Below are 21,841 nucleotides of genomic sequence, written 5' to 3'. Positions count from 1 at the left end.
AAGACGTTCAGTGCGTGAATAATCAAAGAAATGCTGATGTGATATTCAGTTTACGACGGAGATATTCACCGTCATAAGATATTTAATTGTTTGTCTATATAAATAACTATAAGGTGGACCGATAATACTTTTTAATTTGTACGATAATGCCAGAAAGGCATCCGCCATGCAGTGCTATTATAGATTTTTTACGCGATAGATTCTTGCTCCTCAAATTTCAACTCGCACGCCATTAATAAAGGTAAGGAATACTATTGACTTTTGGGGAAAAAAAGTTAACATTTTTTTTGGTTCCGAGCGGGCAAATCTAGCAGCAAAAGCTTAATGAAAAAAATCGACTGTATTACTGGCATGTTAAGCCCAAGCTCTCCCCATTCTATATGTATCCAATCGATACCGGGAAAATCAAGATGGAAGCATTTGCAAGAATCATCCTTGGTTGCACTGTCATAAGAAAGCTACTCCTCTACTTACGATTGAACGTAAACTTTGTGAGTGCTAAAGCCTTTCTAATATTCATAAGACTTGTTTTCGTAGCATTGAATCCAATGGATATCTTGAAAACGCCTGCAGAACTTAATATCAACAAAGTATTTAACTTTCCTAAAGCAACGGGATAAGTAAACATATAGTCTGTCCTTTGAAAAAAGAGCCGTTAGACTTTGTTGGTACCACTGTTCATCATACCTTTTAATCCCACAGTGTGTTTCTTCGGTCTAGATAAATTATAATAATAGCAATAGCAATTAAAAATATATATATATATATCATATCCGCGGACGAGTAGGCAAGGGTTTCGATTAGCAACTCAATAGTTGTGGGTTCAAATCTCAAGTGCGGCAAAGTTTTTAGTAAAAGCCGTAAGCCTTAGATCCTAGTGCTTTAAGCTTTTATTTAGTTTTAAAATTTATTCTCTGGCTAAATTTATAATAATAATAATAAAAAAAATAAAAATGTTTGGGGTAATTAATTGACTCTATAACGACCTGCAACTTCCATAAAGTGAGCTCCCCCTGTGGATTGAAACCAAATTTTTCGTTTTAACTCAACCGTTAATCTCCGTCCCAACGATTAAATTACTTTGCCAATTCTTCAATCGTTCCAAATAGCTAAATGGCTTTATTGATATAAAGTTTGTCTGCCGATTTGTTAGACTTGACGTTGCACTCTTGCTTTTGCTGCACTTTATCCAAATTGGTTAAACAAATGAAGAGAACTACTAGTGTACTTTTTCGTATTCGTGATCTGTTAAAAGTTCAAAATTAATTTCTTTAGTAATTTATGATTTAATTAAATATTTGTTTAGAAAATCTCAAGTTAAAAAATTATAAATTTTAATAAACTAGATTAGTAAATAAAGATTTTATGAAACCACAACTACATTGCCATAATAATATATAAATGTGACAGAGAAAAGCGGAATGCCAACACAAGTACTTTTATCGCAACTTAACAACGTGACTGTCTTTATGAAGTACAAGTTTTTGCTTTTAGTTATAAGGAAGAAGGGCATAGAAAATGTCCAGCTGCAAAGTGTTACAAACTGATGTCGCGGCAAGCGATCTAGAGCGTCAGTTAAAAGCTGATATGAAGAAACAATCCCAACTAAGTAAGGATGGATTAACCATGGAATGTCCCTCTTGGCTAAATCAGGAATATATGGAGCAATGTTTACGATCGCACTACAATGACAATGAATTGGAAATATTGAAATTTCAAGCCACGCCTTGCCTGGGTAAAGGCGAGAATTATTTAGGTGTCTTGACGCGTGTAAAAGTGGAATTTCTACTGCCCTCGAAGAACGTTACCGAGACCCGTTCATATGTTGTTAAATCTATGCTGCAGGATAAAATTTTTGACGAAGTGTACGGAAGTGATGTGTTCCTCTGTGAAATGATTATGTATGAGAAAGTTATACCAAAGCTGAAAACTTTGCTTAGCGATATTAATGAAACTGAGGAAATTTTCGCAAGAACTGTAGCTGTCGATAGGCGAAGATCATGTTTGATTTTTGAAGATTTAAATGAACGCAACTATTTTACGGTGGATCGTTTAAAAGGTTTAAATCGAGAGATTGTCGAATTAATGTTAAGAAAATTGGCCAAAATGCATGCAGCTTCCGCTGTATTAAATGAGCGTGAATCTGGTTATTTGGAAAGTTTTCAGCGCGGTCTGGTTTCTCGTCACAATGATAAGAATTACAGTGTTGTCACGGGCATGTTTGACGCCTGCAAGAAATTTGTAGCCCAGTCACCAGGTTTTCAAGATATTAGCCAGAAATTAGAGAAACTTAAAGACAATTACATGGAATTGTGTTTACGGGTTTTTGATCCCATGCCTAATCATTTAAATGTTTTAAATCATGGTGATCTCTGGTCTACCAATATTATGGTGAAATATGATCCGGTATCTGGCAAACCCTTGGATATGATCATTATTGATTATCAATTTGTTGTCTGGGGTTCACCGGGCATAGATTTGTGGTATAATTTTAATACTTCGCTAGAGGAGGACTTGCATTTAAACAAACAAGATGAGTTGATACAAAATTATTACTATACGTTAAGTGATACCTTAAAGAAATTAAGCTTTCAAGGACACATACCAACGCTGCACGAATTTCACTTGCAATTGGAGGAAAAAGCTTTTTACAGTAAGTTCTCAGCGAACAAAGGTGAAATCAATTATTTTAACCTTTCGTTTAAATATAATTCTATAGGACTTCACAGCACCTGTTTCATTCAACCCATACATCGTTGTATTGATACTGGGGATGCTGATTTCGCGACTCTAATAAAAAATACAAAGCATGCTATGCAATTTAAGGAGTCCTGTTACACTAAAAATCCCTATTGTCAGCGCATTATTAGACATTTACTCCCCAAATTCGAGCGGAAAGGTTTACTTTGCCTAAATCAATAATCGAAGAAGAAGCTAAACTCTTTATCGTCTTACTTGCACCTTCATTCTCTTAACAAGTCATGGACACACCACCTCACTCTTCGCCGTCAGAGTAAAAGTTAAGACTCGTTCTGGCACTCGTAAAAAAAAAAAAAATTCAAGAAATGTACCTCGGTTTTCTATATACATATTTATTATAAAAAAATATATATATTTAAAATGTATTTCAATTTTAATTGAAATGCAACAAGTAAAAACATTATGGTGGTGGACGCCCCACCATTAAATACGTACAGGATGTATATTTAAAAACAGCAAAAGACTCTAGGTAGACACTTTATTATATTAAATTGAACTAAGCTTTCCTGACCGGAAACTAAATTCAGTATACCGCTACATTTTGGCTCGACGAACCAACGAGGACGAGTAACTCTATTTCGTTCGGCGTTCTAAATTAGTTTGAGAAAATTGGAACGAATGGGGCCGCCCTACAATCCGTAAAAGTGATTTGGCATAGAAATTAATTTACCGAATTTGGACCAAGTAGGTATATTTTTTAGATCCCATGTAAACCCCGTGTCGTGATATATTTACCTCTTACACTCCAAAAAGGTCTACTTCTCAAAATTTCCATATTGGAATCTGCCTTTTGGATGCCATTCTCTACATGTGTTCTCATGGATGCTAAGCTTTTTAGCAAAAACGTTTAATCTTCAATATTTCGTACGCAAAATTGGTCCATAGTAGTAGTAGCTAGTATAAAAATTAACCATAGGGAACTTGCATAACTTCACTCTTCTTTTTAGACGCCACTATATATGCTCACGGAAAGCAAGTCCTTATAGGATGAAGAAAGCATGTTATGACGGAGACAACTGAAAAATAATAATATCTTTGACAAGTAAATTAATTTTTTGCTAAATCTGGACTACGTCAGTCGATATTTTGAGCAGCCTCCAATTTAAGGGCTCTCACGAAGAGCATGCTTTTGATGTAAGGATAATTTGGGTACTTTAGAATGAACATGGATGAATGGCGATATCAGGCGGAGTGGTGTAGGGTACCTAATAGCCTGCTTTGTCCGGCTATGTTCACATTTGTTTAATGTATTTCATGTTATATTTCGATATAAAGGAAACACAAGTTTTACATTTCTATACAAATCTCTTAATAAAACTTTTTTTTTATATTCATCGCAAAGTGCGCACTATTTATATGAGCTTGGCTGTATGTGAGTTGGATTTTATTAAAAATCGAGAAAGCCGCTTAATTCAAACTCTTTAATGGTGCGCTGTAGAAATGTACGATATTTTGGATTCTCTACATTCTCGCGCCTTATCTGATTGCCTTGCTCGTTGAGAGAAATGAGATACTCGAGGTTGTCATAACCGTCTTTCTCCATAAAAATTATAGGCGTTAAGCAAGTGGCCGCAATCACACCTTTGTTAAATAAAAGAGAACTTCTTCAAATTTCGAGTAAAAATACAAAGGAAAGATTCAAACCTTGCAAACTATTCCTTATCATATCGATTGTGATATCTTTTAGCGAAGGTATGAAGCCATTATAATTTAATTTTTCCAAGGTTTCCTTCAAAATATGGTGATATTCGCTTACGATATATTTTAAGTGCACTTTTCGAACGTTTTCATTAACCGATCCATATAGTAAATAATTTAGATCCACAGCTGGTGAGCCATAGTAACATAATTGATAATCGAACTAAGAAAATATGAAATTTTTTAAAATTGCATCAAAATGAATGTCAAACGCCATCTTACAAGCATCACGTCGTCAGGTTCCTGAGTTTCGTTATTCATGCGGAACATTAAATTATCAATCCAAAGATCGGCTATATTAAAAACGCGAAAACGTTTCGCCTGATTTTCATACATTTCTACCGCCTTCTCAATCACATTCTCACTTAATTTAAACAATTTTTCCGTTATCTTTTCGTAACCTGGCCAATGTGAAATCTCTTCGGCTACGCAACGCATATTAACGGGAAAAAATTCTAGGAAATCTTTACGATCTGGATGACGTGAAATGGGCGGCTCTTCGAAAATTTCCATTATGCGAGGATTTTCCCTTGCGATTACCGCAGAGCAAGCGTGCAATTTGGCTAATTTGCGTACGGTCAGCAGAACGTATTCTAAATTTAGAAGACGTCTTTTTTCAAAATTTTCGTAGCCGCTTCGATGCATATCTTCCAAAATAAGAAATGGTTCGGGCACTTCGGTCGTGTAATAACAGGCGGGAGCAATTTTTATTCTATCATTTATACCCGTTAATAATTCTTCTACGCGCGGTATTATTTCTTTATAGGTCATAATCTCACGTTTAAATAGCTTACTTTTGTGGGCTAAGACGCCAGTCAACCCTTTGGGATGAACCTACAAAAACGAACCAAAAAAAAAACACAAAAGGAAAATTACATTCGGCTGTGATCGAGTTTTTTACATCCATCACCCTTATCCTAAAAAAAACAAAGGGAAAAAGAGCAAGTAATGAAAAGTAAATTTTCGTGTCCTTAGCTGATTTTTTTTTTTCATCTCTTTAGGATATACATGGAGATTTTTGGAGTTTGTCAGCGGGGTCATGAGAAACGAGGAAAAAATTTTTCAATCAAAGATGTTATGCTACAGAGTGGACGTCTCTATGAGCAGATTTACTGCATGGTAGGGTGTCGCCATCCCTTGGTGGCGGGTATAACAAAAAAGAATATTAAAATTCTAGCATATGATCTTTACATAATTAAAAAAAAATGTGCCGGCTTTTTCTCAGTGCATACAGACAACAGTGACTGAGTGAGTGAGTGAGTGAGAGCGAAAGAGAAAGAAGGGCACAAAAAGTCATGCGAAGAGTGAAAAGTAAATTGTGTGACGAGCTTTTGTGAAAAAAAAAACCACAGCAGGCATATACATGGTGGTGGTAATTCCAAAACTCATTATTGATGAAAAGATTCCTTAACATACATTCTTACGGCCAATGACGTAAATGCTTTCGCATTTCAGAAAAGCAAACAAAAGGTATTTGAAAAGTCTCAAGCATTAAATAACAACTTCTAGTGCTATACACATAACTATGTGTATGTACGTAAGTTATTGAATCTTTATGTCGTCGACTGTATATAAAGTATTTTTTTTAATTTTTGATTCTTCTTGATTGAAGCAATAACAATTAATTTTTAATTTAATTACGAACCTTGAGAATAACCGAAAATTTGCTTAAAGCATGATTACGCTTCAATTGAAGGATGGCACAATGCATTTCGCTGGCAAAACCGTGGTGCACCTTTTCACCACCACTGCCCTTTGACGATGTCACTGCTGCTGCTCCAACTTTCATGTTGTGCACCTCTAAAGTGTCAGTGTCATCTTTAAAATATTCTCTAAGCACATCTTGTAAAAATTCCACCGTCAACCAATCGGGTGGTGTATAATCTTTTGTACCAGTGCCCATATGAAATAAACAAATATAACTCAAACAACGGCTTCGGTCACCTGATTGCAATTAACGACTAAATCCAAAAATCAAATAATGTACACAACACCGCAGCCATATACGCGCAAGTTGATTTATGCGTAGGTGTGTGAAGAAGTTTTAAACTTTTTTCAAGTTTTGATAAAAAAAAGTTCACTCTCTTACACGTGCTAATGCGAAAGGTTGCATTTTGTTTTCTTTTTCTTTAAAAAGCTGACTTTTACTGACCGAGAATGATAAGAAAGCTTCGGATACACTGACAGAAATTTTGTCTTTAATTGTCTTTATTTTCCTATCATATTATAATAAAGAACTTATTGTTATTGAGCTTTCATTAAGTAAAATCTAGTAGACCTTTACGGTATAAAAATGGAAAAATATCTAGGACAGCTCTGACGTACAAGGGATTCGTATAAGCTTTCATTCGAAATTTGTCACCCTCTTCTCCGGATTGCATTAATCTCAGCAAGCTGGCCTCCTTATCGGGCATTAAAATTAATACTAAATGATTGAAAGTATTATAGTAGGCCCAGAATCCATATCTCAGCATGCTAATATGCAAGTCCCTTAAGAGCGGTAAAGGTTTCGGATAGTGCAAGAACGCTAAGCACTTTTGCAAGTGGCTGTGATAAATCCTAAGGAAGTAATCAAAATGCTTTATTCGTAAATTGCTCTCCACCGAACAGATAATCAATTCCCATAGATCCAGCGCTGGATTGCTCCATTTACACATTTGGAAGTCTACAAAACGTATTTGATTGATGTCCGTGTTTGCGTTGGTAGCATTGGATAAATAATTTAACATAATATTACTCGACCAGAAGTCACCATGATTTAGAACTTTAAACTCGGAAGGATCGCCATGATGACAATGCATAGTAGCTTTCATGTATTGCTCTGCACTAGGCTAAATGGGAGGTAAAAAAAAAAAGAAAGAAACAAACAATTTAAAGTTACTATCGATGAATATTTTTCAACTTTTACTTACTATAAAGTTCGAGTACTTTTCGTAGTCTTCCAGACCCCATAGGGACATGGCCGACTTATAGCTTCGTATGCGAGCCTGATAGGATTTCGATTTATGGTAATTGACTGGTAAATAAATATTTTGAAATTCATGCGGTATTGAGCCGTTACGCTCCATCAAAACTGCCGAGGCTGCATGGAATTCGGCCAATTTCTCTAAAACTTTTTTGATATGCAACATATCGAAACCTTTCAAGCGGTTAATGTTACGAAACTTCTTTGTCTTTAGATCAGCCAATACTAAAGTTATTTGTCCTGAATTATCCTCAATCCAGTGGCATCTCGGTGCGAATTTCACTTTGCTACCACGCTCTTCGTACAAAGCTTCCAGTTGTGGTAAAATGCTCTCGTACATTAGTTTTTCTTTGGGAAACAAGTTTAACGTATTAACATAATTTCCTTTTCTGCCATTATCAAGCATGGTCTTCATAATATACGACTTTTGTTGAGTAAAACCATCTACGTTTCAGTAATGAGTGATGAAAAGACTGTTTAACAATATTTTGTGAGTTCAATTTCACGCATCATTGTCTCATTTACCTTCCATTTCAAAATCCATTTTAACCCGCATCATTATTGACGTGTAATTTTCACCGGGGGGGCTGGCTGGTATTATGGTAAATTTCAAAATTTTTTTAAAACATTGAAAATCTTTTCGCAAGATTTTCTCAAAATATTCCGAATTTATCCATTTGGGTATATCCAAATGAAGATCGGCATTAAATTTCGCACTATTATCCGGCATTTTTAAGACTCTCTTCCCATTCGCCGCGTTCCGCGCCAATCAATTAAAACACTTGTAAAAAAAAATTCGATTAAATGAAATCAAATCGATATCTACGCAATTTAAATACAAAAGCAAATTCATACGATTTTTATTATTATTCTCAAAGCTTCGCTACTTTAATACTGACGTTCACACTTTAATTGATAAATTTGTTTTTCAATTACAATAATCACGATACTCTAGGCTTTGGGCTTTGACTGTTTCATGATCGTATGAACATTTGCTATATTTACAGTGTATTCAACGATAGCCCCGCCTCTCTCTCTCTCTCCCACTCCAGGATGCAAACAAATAAAATAAATAAATTGTTATCGTTGTTTGTCTTTGTTTTAAAGATTTGCGTTTTTATCAATTGCATCTAGATTTGAGTTGCACTGATTACGGTCGGTCCTTCTACATTTTAGTTTTTGCTGCAGTGTATTAAAATCCTAGAATGAAGATCTGGCTGTGTGAAGCAGTGGAAAGAAACTGAATTCAATCAAATTCATATTCATTTCTCCCTTAGAATGGTTTTGTATGTAACGTATAGTACAAGTGCATTCATTTTATACGCTTTCTAGGTTTAAGAGTTGACATCATTGGCAAGGGGAAAACGCTATCTAATAAAACAATAAAAAATAAAAAAAAATTCTCTTTTGGAATTTATTTAATTAAATTGATAAGGAAAACAACAAAATGATTCTTTGTACAACATTAGGTTCACCCATAGACTACTACTGCCGTATATCTTTGCATATGCAGCGATCGAGCAGTTCGAGTAACATGATTATGTTGTGGCGGTTAAGAAAATCTTTTTTTAAAGACTAATACAGACTTCGATCACGAAATCTGAGAGAGATATATGACCATCAAACAATGCGAAGAATAAACGAATTGCCCGTTAAGTTTTGCGCCTGTTAACCTAGAGGCAGTAGAGACGCTGAATTACCGCGATCCGTGTAAATTGTTATAAATTTTTGAAAAGAAGATTCGAAAAAATGTTTATGCTTCTATTGTCTACAATTCCCTATAGTTTATACAGATACTTCCCAGGTCAAAAGCCAACTATACCGTATCCGTAACTACAATGAAGATCTATAAAGAACATATATTCCTAATCGATTGTATTATGTTTGTTCGCCCAGTCGTCTATTCAAATAGAAACAGTTTACGTATTTTCATTTCACTTATGTCGGGTTAAAATTATTTCTATGAATGTATTTTTTGATTGCGATCACCCAAAAAAAAGGTTTACACAATATTTCCAATCTTTGGATTTATTATGTCTGACATAGTACGTTAGTCGTATTGGTTTAGTGGGCGGGCACGGTGGCGAGGACGAATCAAGCGTTTTACATAACATCTAAGCGCTTAAATTATTACGATTACTTAGCAAGTTATGTTTACAATATTGCTAAGACTATTTTTATTTATTTATTAAAAAGTGGCAAAAATAAGTAAGTGGTGTGTGTCATCAGATTCGATCTAACTCGCATTCTCTGCTTATTATTATCAATGATTTCGATTTAATTACAACGCGATAAGGAAAGTAAAACATTATTTATATATTTTTATTCTTTAGACAACTTTGTACACACAACAAGCTAAGACAGCATTCGGCCATAAAAGCTCATAATTATATAAAAATTGAAAAGATTGGCGATTAAAAACTTAAAGGCATAAAAACTTGCAAAAAATGCAACTTCTTCATAAATGTTAACCTCAAAGAAGTAGAAGTTTAATGAAAGATTCTGATGAAGATTCACTTGGAGGTTGTGATGAGGTTTGTTATGAAGAAAAATATTTTTTCATTTTTAAAAAGTTCTTATTCTTAAATAATATTTAACCTAAAATAAATTCTAATTCAATTCTATACAAATTGCAGGCGTATAAGAAGGACAATCGGTGCTTGTGTAGAAAATCGGCAAACATTCTTGTCCATTTATTAATATGTTGCTAAAGTATGCGAATAACTGAGGGTCCACTTTTCATACATTTCGTGAGTACAAAACATGTGCGTTTCTTTTACCTGCCGCCAGTGAATCATATTTGAATGTAATGCAAGAAAGTCGAGTAAAGTTTTATTACTTTGTCTACAGATACGGTAAAGAATGTATTCAAAGTAACGTTGAATATTTCTGCTCAGCAAATATTTATGAATATTTATATAATTTTACTATCCCCTATGCCTAAAAAAAATACTTTTGCGATTAGCAAGAGCGCTTTCGTGCTCCTTAGACGTAGATCTCATGATACCGAGGCGTTTTTTGTATATCTTAATGCGCGGGTGGAGCCATCTTCATCAGCAGCTCTTCGCTATACCGTACTGACAGCTGTTTGCTCCACGCGATCTTAATATGTAACCCGTTGGATCCTACTCTCAGCGAAATGTATATAAATCTCCCTTCACTCTCTTTCGCAAATCCCGTACCATCGTCTTCGATGAGCGAATGAGGTAATCTTCTCACTAACGATCTGAGTAAACCTTTTTAGATAGCTTGGGACAGCCGCTGTAACTTTCTCTGTTCCTAAAACTCGGTCTCATCCACTTCTATTCCTTCCCTGTATATAGTACTTTTGCGAGAGGACACTCGCAAACTTCTCGCTAACCCCGGGGTATGTAGTTGGCAACTAGCGAAAGCCCGGGGTAAGGATCGTAAGACTTTCCATCCATTAGCGCGTTATCTAACCTTTGAGAATATTGATATTTATTTCCCACGGACCAACATTGAACTTATAAGCCAAGGGAACCCATCTTCACTGAATTAACATCTACGCACTACCGCAGGTCTTAGTTAAACGAGGCCCATGGGCTTGTTTAGTAATTTACCAGCGATCGGCGGTGCCCTCTGCTTGCAAGATATTCCTGTAAGCGAAAAGATCTATTCGAATACCAGACATAACAGTTTGGATATGGTCCAAACTTTCCCTTCTGGCCAAAGCGAGGCCTGCCTGCATCTCTAATTGTTACCATACCGAGTCGATCACAAAGCATCGCGTCCAGCAATCAGGCCTCACACACCGTTTCCACCGAAATATCTTACAGCGCTACCACTCGCGCTTAGTAATAAGAAAGCACATGGAGTATTAGACGGCGTAGATAGGTAATTTGGCCCTGGTCTACCCCGTAGTTTTATTCTATAATTCCTTAGGATTACCGGCACTACGTGTATCATAGATACGTACATATTCTTGCTTCTGGATTATTCATACTTCCTGCATGCCATCCATTTAATACAGCCTTGGATCTTTATTGTGCAAAGAGGAGATAGCAACTCAGCATCCCCCAGGCATTATCTCAAATTAACAAGCTCTTCGGCCACCTCAACAACAGAAAGAACGGTTTGTTAAGTCTTCAGCCTCGACTGTAGCTGAATTCTAAATAGAGAAGTCTGCAAGCAGACATACGAAGTGTGAGAACGTACACTCACAAGCCAAGGGAGACACACAATCCAACCTACACTTAATGTGTAGGCTTGAAATTAGGTCTTTAGCTTTGAAAAATGTTTGAACGGGTGTCGATTTTGCATCGCTGCTCGCTAGAAAAACCACTCGTTTAGCAAAAACAATACAAAAATTTTTCTAAAAAGAGAAAGAGATTCACTTTATCTAAATTTTAAACCTTTATTTAAAGATGGAGGTGCGTTCTCTTATAAGTTGAATGCGGATTTATACAATTCGAAGAAGAAGACGAAAATCTCTGTTAAAGAACAAATGTGTAAATCTTCAATCTTGCACTCTGCAGTACCAATGCGGAGATTAGACGAATCTGTTCTTATTCATCATAATCTTCAAAATTAAATATGCCACGTGTGTGAAAAAACGGAAATAGATCTTTCGCAACTTGCACGTAGCGGGGATTAGTGTACATTTTTAGACGTAACTTTTTACCATATTCGTCATTGCGAGAAAAGTTGTGTATATTTGAATCCTTATCGGTTGGCATCAGAATAGCGGGCAAGTGATTAAAAACCGCAAAGAAAGCTAAGAAAAGGAAAATTTGATTACACTTCAACTTTAACTTATTGAATTTTTACCATAAAATGAATGCCTTTGATCTAAAATATCTTTATGAAGATCTCTCAGTTTAGGGTAGGGTTTCTGATAATTTAAAGCTTTCAAGCATTCCATTAAACGTTTGTAATAAATAGCAATGAAATTATCAAATTCTCTTATACGTATATCCTTCTCGGGTGAAATGGTGAGAAAGAATAACAAATCCTCAGCCGGACTACCCCATTTACAGATTTGAAAGTCCACAATGATTATATTGTTTATATGGGATCCTATGGGATCCTCAGAGAACATGATGTTGCTGCTCCAAAAATCGCCATGAGTTAAAACATTAAAAGAATTTTCCTTTTGTTGCAAAGTACTTAGACCACATTTCCAGTACTGTTCAAACGTCGGCTGAGAATATAAAGCAAAGTTTTTAATATCGTGAAATGTAAAATAAAAGAGATCTTGATAAACCTACGATCTTTCTTATGTATTCTTCAACATTATCTAGTTGCCATTGTTTCATGGCCAATTTGTATTCTTTGATTTTCATTTCATAAGCGTTTCGCATTATTTCCATGTCTAGATCTTTATTAAAGAATCCATATTGAAAGTCCGTCGGGAATGGTCCGTTTTTTTCAGCATAAACAGCACTGACCGCATGATATTCAGCCAATTTGCGAAGGGAAGCAACCATCAATTGCATACTACAACCTTGCAAACGTTTAGGATTTTTAAAATGTTGTTCTTGTAAATCCTCGAAAACGAAATTAATGCGTCCGTTTTTATGCTCAGCGAGCAAGCATTTCGGTGCTAATTTTATAGGCCAACCAATGTTTTTATAAAAATTTTCAAACGCTGGTATATACTCTCGATATACGATCATTTCTTTGGGGAATAAAGATAGTTTATTAATGACATCATCGCTCTCATCATCGTCCAACATTGTCTTCATTATATACGATTTGTGTTTAACGCAACCATCTGAAAAGATCAAGAAGAGCTCCTTTTATATTTATATTCTTTGTTTTTTCATTTTATCTGCTAAGATGTGATAGTCACCTTTCATTTCTAAATCGACATGTATTCGCAGCATTATAGAAGTGAAATTTTCTCCTGGCGGTATAGCCGCTGTAGGCGTGAAATGTTTAACATACAGGGCGTCCGGTTCATCAGTGGCCAATATTTCCTTAAAATATTCTTTTGTTATCCACGCAGGTATTCGCAGATTTTCATTAGGATTTTCTATATTAGTTGTCTTAGCCGTCGCCATCACTACTAATCAATGTTAACTTTTTAGAAATTCGTTGCACAAACTCAACTAAATGCATTGTAATCAAGTTATTCATAGGAATGTCTCGTAAGCTTCGCCTATAAGAGAAAAGTTTTTTTTACAGATAATTATTAGAATAGTAATATTAGCTTTTGGAATACACATTAGAACTAATTTAAAAAAAAAAAAAGAAGAAAAAAAAAAGCCCATTAATGTCAAGGCAATAAATGCATACGCGAAATTCGCTTAATGCGTATTGTACAGCTGCAGTACAATGATTACGTTGTCTTAGATTTATCAAAGCAGATAGTTGTTTAACTAAATGCTTAAAGAGGAGAGTAGAGAGCAAAATATGCCCCCCTCTGTATTTTCACTGCGCCCACTGCGTCAATATAACGCAGTTACGTTGTAAGCTAGTTATAAGGCATTAGTTCCCTTACAATTAAAGATAATGAAATTTTTCGAGTAGGTGTGTATATACACGTGATTATTTCCATTTAAATTATCTACTTTTGATATCTACAGAATGCTGCATCAATGTGCGTAGAAGAGATTTGATAATCAAATTTCAGAACCTTTTTCTAGGTTCATTGAATTGAATTGCTCAGCGAATTGCGTTAAGTAAGAGGCTTATCGTCTTCAAATCTTCCGTTTTGCGATAATTTTAAATAAGTTTTCAATTTAATCTTATCTCCTGTCAAAATTAGTGTAATCTAAGATAAGGGGTGTTGGCATAGATCGTAATTTCGCCAGATAAAAGAATCTCTTTCACTTCTTGTAAAAAAACTCTAAAAGGTGACTAAGTAACTGTTTTTAAAATTCGTTTGATAAGTTGATTGACTTCCAAGGATCTATTTCTTTTGAGAACATATATAAAGTCATGTTGCTTCGAAAAGTTTGGATGACACCGATTTGCAAGCATGGCAAGCAAGTTGGATGGCGTTGACCTTCAAATAACCACAACAATTCGCAAATGAATTAAATGTGACACCACAAGGGAAATGAAAACTTTCTCTATCGAATTGTGGCTTCTTGTTATTATATTCTACCGCACTTGTAGTATAAAGGTATATTAAGTTTGTGCGTATGTATACAACACTCAGAAGGACTTGAGATAGACCGATCTTTTATTCGGACAGTCAATCTGACTTGATCTAAACCTGTCCGCTCGTCTGTCCGTGTACATGAGTTCAACCAACAGGGCGCAATGCATGAGATATTTTGAAGAGAAATTTCCTACACCGATATGTTTTGATTCAAGGACGCAACCTCTGGAAAATTATTCAGATCAGAACACATTTTCGATCACACGCCATGTGGAGCCTTAAGTTCAAGTGTCGTAATATGAGTGACAGTATTAAACGAAGCAGTTTAGGCTATTTAATGGTATATAGTGCTTTTACTTCTTTCCATACAATAAGTGCGTACCTTCATGCACTTTCTGGCTGGCATCATTTACGGTCTATCTAAACTGGGAAATAGGCACACACCAGTGAGACATTTCGTGAATTAACTTAACTTAAAGACCATTTATCGTCTTTTCGCTCGAATACATTTATTTGCACGTATTTCTCTTTGCTAAGTGATTAAAGCTAATACACACATTTACAATAAATAAATCAATTTCATAAATAAAGTTTAAAATAAATAAAGTTTTTATTCATATTGAGAGCTTCGAGTTATATCAAAGATTCCTTTATTGTAGAGGAATGGATAGAGTTGACGCATGGCTTGTTTGTAGAATGGGCTTGTAAATGCCTTGAAACGAAATTGATCACCCTCGGGACCAGGTTTTAACATACTATCCATATTGGCGTCCTTGTCGGAAGGCAATAATACAGCAGGAGTTATAATATTAGCGGTGAATACTCCTTTTTACAACGATGGAGGGAAAGAAAAAAGTATTTGAAAGATTTTTTCTTTTCAGGTATTGTGCAAAAAAAAAAAAAAAAAAACAGTGAGAACTTACCCCAATATCCGTACTTCAACATTGTTATATGCAATTCTTTTAATGTCGGCATTTTTTTCGCATACTTCAGGAGTTGTAAGCATTTAAGTAAATGTTGATGATAGATTTGTATGATATGATCGAATTCTTTGACTTTTATATCTAAAGCAACCGAATTTGTTATCAAATACCATAGATCTTGGGCGGGTGATCCCCATTTACTGATTTGAAAATCAACAAAAATTACTTCTTCAATGTCATTATTTTGATTATAAGTGAACATAATATTGTTTGACCAGCAATCGCCATGATTAAGGACATTGAATTCGGAAGGATCGACCTGATTTATACGTACATTTTCTTCATAGAATTCGTCAGCCTCGGGAAACTTTGATAAATATTTCTCCACATCTTCCAGATCCCATTCAAGCATAGCTTTTCTAAATATATCTTTACGTAATGAATACATTTCATTGAATTTTGAACGATTCGTTTCATTAAAGAAGCTATCGTAGTACAAAGATTCATAAGGACCGTTACGGTCTTCATAAACCGCTGAAGCAGCATGAAATTCCGCCAGTTTTCTTAAAACAGCTGTTACGTGTGACATATCGAAACCGTTTAAACGATCGATATTTTTGAAATTTTTACATTTTAAATCCTCCATAACTAAAGTGATACGTTCCGGAGTCTCTTCTATACGCATACATCGCGGAGCAAATTGCACTTCCAGCCCGACAATATCGCGATAAAGTTGCTCAAACTTTGGCAGATAAGAAGCGTACATTCGTCTCTCTTTCGGAAAAAAATTCATCGAATTTATCACAGCTCTGGCCTCGCTCGTCTCTAAATCGGTTTTCACAATATAAGAGACTCGTTGCATTTGCTTATCTGATGAGCAAAAGCGATTAATAAATTTGCGTAAATCAAAATATAAATGAAGTAAAAGAAAATACCTTTAATCTCCACATCGATGATTACACGAACCATTATAGAAGTATAGTTTTCACCCGGCGCTGTGGCCGCTATAGGCGTAAATTGCCTAATACTTTCAAAGTCAGGTACATCTTTCTCTAGAATGTCTATAAAATATTCCTCTGTTATCCAGGCAGGTATCTTCAAGCATTCATTCGGACTTGCAGGTTGCTCTCCGCTCATCTTTTTAAAAGAGATTGGATTAGTTTTATAATTCAGATTGTTTGTCACATTTGTCCAAGTTTTCAACTTTATCATAAGTGTAATAGGAGTTTTCATTTTCTATAGGAGAGGGAATCCAACGGACCTCATGAAGCCCAGTTAATGGAGGATGGAAGCGTACTTTTGAAAATGTTCATCGAAACGATTTCATCTTGCATTTCCGTTCAGTTGGTCTCACAAAACTCTTCAAATTGTACTTTAATATTGAATCTTGATTTTGAGGTAAGAAGGTTAAGTGAAGAGAGCAAACAATTGCTGATGTCAATATAATAGATCTGATTGGGCAGGGCTTTATTAAGTGAAAGCGTTGTGGAGACGTTGAGAATCTTGTGCTGATCAACGATATGTGTAGCCGGCGTTTAAATGAAAGGACCTTATCTGCACACGAAAAAAGCGCTTATTTCAAGATAGCGCTTATAAAAGATATTTCATTCAAAGCATTGTCTATAATGTAAAGCGAAATGTATGTATGTGTGTTTAAATCAATCCGTGGGATTTTTTTTTTCTTTATTTAACGGACGACGTTGTCTTTTTCAGAAAACTCACTTACTTTAAGCCGGCGCTTCTAGGAAACGTTTTAAAATATTTATTTTTCTCGAGGCTAAGCATTGTATTCTCTCGTGTTTGTGACTAAATATGACTAAGCAATCATTTTCTTGTTTTTTTTTTTGTGTGGTCATCGTCAAAAGAATCGATTTTCTGTACGGACAGACAATAAACTGTCGATTGGAACCAATTCTAATCAAAAAGAGTTATGTCTAGTGAATGCAGCGCAGAGAATAGTAGAGGGATAGAGAACAATTGGCCAACATAGCGGTTAGTAATCGATGCTCGATTTTGCAACTATACGCTGTTAACAGCTTGTCTATCTTGTTGTGTACATATTTGATATCCAACAAGTTTCGACGACTTTTCGTCACCCGTTACGATTCCGCGGCACTTTCCTTCGGAATGCTCCTAACGGTTGACTTGTTTAGCAGCTCTTACAGAAACTATGTTGCGTACAATCCTGCGTTATTTGGCTAAAGCTTAGTGGGGCAGTACTCTTATATGGAGAAGTCATTAATTATTTGACAAAGGGTCATAGATAAAACCAAGTTAAGCCTTAAAAGAAAAGGTACATATAGTCAATAAGATTTCTTCCATCTGTCACAAGATTTCCTATGTTACAAAGGGAATCAAAGCGATCAGTAGCGTTTATTGCGCGTAATATCTGTAACCATAATTGTTCGAATTCGACGTTTCGTGGAATACAAATCGAATACTTACGTTATAATTGTTATTTTTCTTATGGCTCACTTAATATAGATATATGTTCAAGTTGTTTCTCAATAGCATCTATACACATATGTGTATGTTCTCAAGTGTATGAAACTATTTTTACAATTTGTTATTTAGTTATTACAGACACCCGTGCACAAGTTATTAATTCATGAATAATTTATTCAACGTTCGTCTCAGAAAATGCGCTACTACAACAACTGCTTTAATTTAAATATTTATTGTCAGTCATAACAGTCGTAAATAAATAAATTTTGTTCTCCAGTAAACGCATTTTGAGTTGAATTTATCTGCCAAACCTATTTTAGAAATATTGCTTGGCTAACGTCACAACTAATGTCTGTAACTGTCGCCTTAGGGCAATTGCTTGGGGCAGCTGCAAGCTTGAGGAATAAACATTCAATGGATGTTTACTAAAAGCCTCGATTGATTGCTAAAAATATTAATTTGTCGCAGCTTCTTATTTATCATACAAAAAGCGGAGTAATTCAACTCACAAGCACATGTACTCGAAGAAAGGCGAGTGATCGTTTAATTTAATTTCAATTTCAGACAATCCTAAACCGACAACAAACGATGATGCACATATGAACTTATTATCCTCATTGCATATTTGTGTAGGTCAGAAATGAGATGATACAACGAACATACCGCAAAGTTCGGTGGGTGAATATAAAAATTCACTGCAACTTTTACTTACATTATGACTTTACTTAATTTTTAGTCTCTATTAAATCTCATGAATGTGAGATTGTTTATCTACCATTTTACGGAAATTCTAATTTAGAAAAAAATGTCTCGTCACAGCAACGTTATACCCAAATGGATCAAAGTTGAACTCTTTGAAGAAATTTTTCGCCAAACTCAGCCAAAGTATCAAAGTACAAAAAACTTTAAAGTCTACCACGCTTTGGCTCCGGGCGAAAATTATGCAACTGTAATGCTTAAAGTCGAAGCAGAAGTCATGCTTAAAGGTTGCCTTACTTTCAATAATCGTACTCTATATTCTTATATATATATATATATTCGTTTGATCATTTTCTTTCAGATGGTTCAATAGACGATCTTAGTTATATGCTGAAAATAAGCCACAGCAGGGAACATCTTCCCGAACATTTTAAACATTTCAATGTGTTCGAAGTTGAGAACGGTATGTACAAAGAAATTGCACCAGAATTCGAACGTATGTATGCCAAGGTTGGTAGGAAAGTATGCTTTACAGCCAAGTCTTATACGTTGGCAACTCAGGAAGAGCATGTTCTTCTGGAAGATTTAGGACGATATGGTTTCAAAAATGTCAAAAGACAAGATTGTTTGGACTTAGAGCATTTGAAAAATGCTTTAGAGAAACTTGCCCAATGGCATGCTGCTTCTGCGGTAATGGTTCAACAAAAGGGTATCTTCGATATGAAATATCAGAGAGGCATGTTGAACGAGGGTGGCAAAGAATTGCTTAGAACTATGTTAGATGATTCCGGGCGATATCTTTTGAAAAACGTAACAAAATTAGAAGGTCATGAAGAATATTACGAAGAAGTGGTAAAATCGAATAATTTGCTTAAGAAGATCTATCAGATAATTATTTTTCTTGTTTTTCAGCAAACATTCTTTTCGAAATTTACCGAAATTTTCTTTGAAAATGCTCGTGTCGATCCTAAGGAATTTAATGTTTTAAATCATGGCGATTATTGGTCGAACAATATCATGTTTCAATATGCACCGGATGGTAGTATTAAAGCCACTCTTCCTGTTGATTTTCAAATCACCCGGTATGGCAGTCCCGCACAGGATTTAATGTATTTGATATTTTCATCAGCCAGATTGGATATAAAAATTTCCAAGTTTGATTATCTTATAAAATTTTATCATCAGAATTTAATAGAAAATCTGATAATATTAAATTATTCCCAGCCTTTACCTACTTTAAGGGAATTGCACCAAACGCTTATCAAATACGGTTTATGGGGTAAGTTTGAAGGCAAATCTTTGGATACAAGATCGCACTGTTTTTTCTTTCTTTTTTTTGCAGCCATGGTGCCTGTAGCGGTTACTCTACCCATAGTTTTATGCGAACCTTCGGAGAAGGCTTCGCTTGATAGTCTTGTCGGCCTAACAGATAATAGTCAAGAATTCAAAAATTTATTGTATTCGAATGAACTTTTTCTAAAGCACCTAAAATTAATCCTACCCTGGTTACTGTATCGCGGGGCTTTGGAATATTAATTAATTAATTATTGATTAGGAGAAAAAAAAAATGGAGAACTTTTGTGTTAGTTTGCTTTACTGAATAAAAAAATAATAAAACAGATTTTGCGACCTAAAAATTTTATCTATTTATTGCATTCCCTGTCACCCTTGGCCATACACGGGGAGCATGTATAGAAAATCCAGAACTTGGAGATAAACGAACCTTTGATTATACCGATCAGTTCACAATCACTTTCTAAATCGATCTAGGTTTCGCTGCCTGTCTGTCTGTCCATCTGACTTGTCTATGTATACGCTCTTGTGCTCATCCTTTTCGAAATATTTTGATGTAATTAGTTGCATTGGCCATCTTTGGCCCGAGGACAAACGCTATTGAAAATTCCTCAGATTGGAATAGTTTTCCAACCACTTCTCCTGTAACGCCTTATTATGAAAAATCGTTATATGGGCAGTTGTAGGGAGTGTCTATGCTGCGGTGTTTTTGCTTTTTTTAATTAGTTTTCGTAGAGCTGTATTTTCACTTAATTAGTATAACGAAAGTTGAGTATGGTGCTTTATAAAATTCGGAAAACATGACAGAAAACCGTAAAGCTCGCTTTCGAGCTCGCTTTAAGACTTTCAAAAAGAAACATTTGTTCTTTTTAGGGGTTGGAATTGTAATCAGGATCACAAAGTAACCAAGCCCCCTTCTTACAACGCTGACGTAATAATCTTACAATAGACGGCGGCTGGCAAATGCCCTTAAGCGAATAAAACTGTTTCACTTAACAAGTAATTTGCCGATTGAAATATCCAGCCATTCGATGTATACATATATATATATATATATATGCATAAATTTTTTTTTTCTTTCTATTAACCTTTATTATCTTCTTCTTCCTTTTCTGCTTTAAAATAAATTGGTTAACTTGGTTAATGAAAGTATTCTTGATTTCGTAGGCGTCTTTATTTTTGATTTTGATAAGACCACAAAAATGTTATATTTTATCACCAATCGTGTAATTCTTTATTTATGATTTTATTTATCAATTGTTTTTATTTATTAAAAATTACAAAAACAAAACGTACTTTGATAAATAATACAGCAACAGAAACGGAGAAAGAAATGCTGTTGTAAATACTTTTAAGCAATACTGATGCTCGTCTCGGTAGCAAACAACTACTGAAATTGATCTAAAGTCTTGGACGCTAGCGAGTGAACAAGTGAGAGTAATAAGCGTAAAAAGCTTATTCAAGACTTTTTATTAGATAGAATACGAATCTTTGTTATCCATTACGTAAGGTCCGAAGTACAAATATCTGAGTACATTTTTAGGTTAAGTTGAATTTTTGGGCAAATTTGTTATTCCAATATTTGAAGTGAATGTCGAAAGGATTGATCGTTTAGTATACTGATGTATTTTAGTAATGAATTTATGGCATTTTTAAATTACATTTCAATTTTCAAACTAATTTACTAGGTACTCGTTCCTAGATTCAAGTGCTACTTTCTTACTATTCATTAGCTACATATTATTAATTAACTTTACGTTATCTAATCCCAAGTCGGAATGAATATTATATTTTTTTGTTATTTATTGTCATTAGTTTTTTTGCAAATTAAATTGAGTTTGAATGAATTTATTTGAAGCTTTATGATTTAATGAATTTCATGCATTTTTGGGTGCTTTGAACCATATAACCTGAAATAAAATAATAGTAATAAAAAAAGAACAATTGAAAACAACACATGATGCTAACCACAGTCCACTGTTAAACTCC

The 21,841-nt window shown here is 34.9% G+C and overlaps 4 protein-coding genes across 10 annotated transcripts; 2 read left to right on the top strand and 2 right to left on the bottom strand.

Moving 5' to 3' along the window:
- Positions 1-1,420: 1,420 nt before the first annotated feature.
- LOC119639634 lies at positions 1,421-3,039 on the top strand. The gene is made up of 2 exons (XM_038037133.1): positions 1,421-2,653; positions 2,720-3,039. Exons 1-2 carry the CDS (start codon positions 1,519-1,521, stop codon positions 2,920-2,922), a joined length of 1,338 nt encoding a protein of 445 aa, XP_037893061.1. The 5' UTR covers positions 1,421-1,518; the 3' UTR covers positions 2,923-3,039.
- A 93-nt stretch (positions 3,040-3,132) lies between these two features.
- On the bottom strand, positions 3,133-8,174 carry LOC119639311. Its single transcript, XM_038036613.1, has 7 exons — positions 7,949-8,174; positions 7,371-7,867; positions 6,722-7,289; positions 6,104-6,402; positions 4,681-5,292; positions 4,405-4,621; positions 3,133-4,341 (listed from the first exon to the last, which is right to left on the bottom strand). Exons 1-7 carry the CDS (start codon positions 8,151-8,153, stop codon positions 4,148-4,150), a joined length of 2,592 nt encoding a protein of 863 aa, XP_037892541.1. The 5' UTR covers positions 8,154-8,174; the 3' UTR covers positions 3,133-4,147.
- A 1,402-nt stretch (positions 8,175-9,576) lies between these two features.
- Positions 9,577-20,891, top strand: LOC119639635. Of its 7 annotated transcripts, XM_038037140.1 has the most exons (7): positions 9,578-9,957; positions 10,060-10,188; positions 18,425-18,534; positions 18,597-18,846; positions 18,921-19,411; positions 19,472-19,838; positions 19,902-20,888. In XM_038037140.1, exons 4-7 carry the CDS (start codon positions 18,666-18,668, stop codon positions 20,093-20,095), a joined length of 1,233 nt encoding a protein of 410 aa, XP_037893068.1. In that variant the 5' UTR covers positions 9,578-9,957; positions 10,060-10,188; positions 18,425-18,534; positions 18,597-18,665; the 3' UTR covers positions 20,096-20,888. The 7 variants fall into 7 exon arrangements, with proteins under 7 accessions (XP_037893065.1, XP_037893062.1, XP_037893063.1 ...); XM_038037137.1 differs by having other exon boundaries at positions 9,577-9,957; positions 10,060-10,173; positions 19,472-20,889; XM_038037134.1 differs by having other exon boundaries at positions 9,577-9,957; positions 19,472-20,889.
- LOC119639310 lies at positions 11,934-16,648 on the bottom strand. The gene is made up of 7 exons (XM_038036612.1): positions 16,351-16,648; positions 15,416-16,285; positions 15,120-15,317; positions 13,236-13,451; positions 12,652-13,157; positions 12,212-12,584; positions 11,934-12,158 (listed from the first exon to the last, which is right to left on the bottom strand). Exons 1-7 carry the CDS (start codon positions 16,646-16,648, stop codon positions 11,950-11,952), a joined length of 2,670 nt encoding a protein of 889 aa, XP_037892540.1. The 3' UTR covers positions 11,934-11,949.
- Positions 20,892-21,841: the final 950 nt, after the last annotated feature.

This window comes from Glossina fuscipes, unplaced genomic scaffold (assembly GCF_014805625.2).
Source record: "Glossina fuscipes isolate IAEA_lab_2018 unplaced genomic scaffold, Yale_Gfus_2 112, whole genome shotgun sequence".
Taxonomy (NCBI): domain Eukaryota; kingdom Metazoa; phylum Arthropoda; class Insecta; order Diptera; family Glossinidae; genus Glossina; species Glossina fuscipes.
The sequence above is the reverse complement of the archived record's forward strand: the minus strand, read 5'-3'. Positions and strand labels throughout refer to the sequence as shown.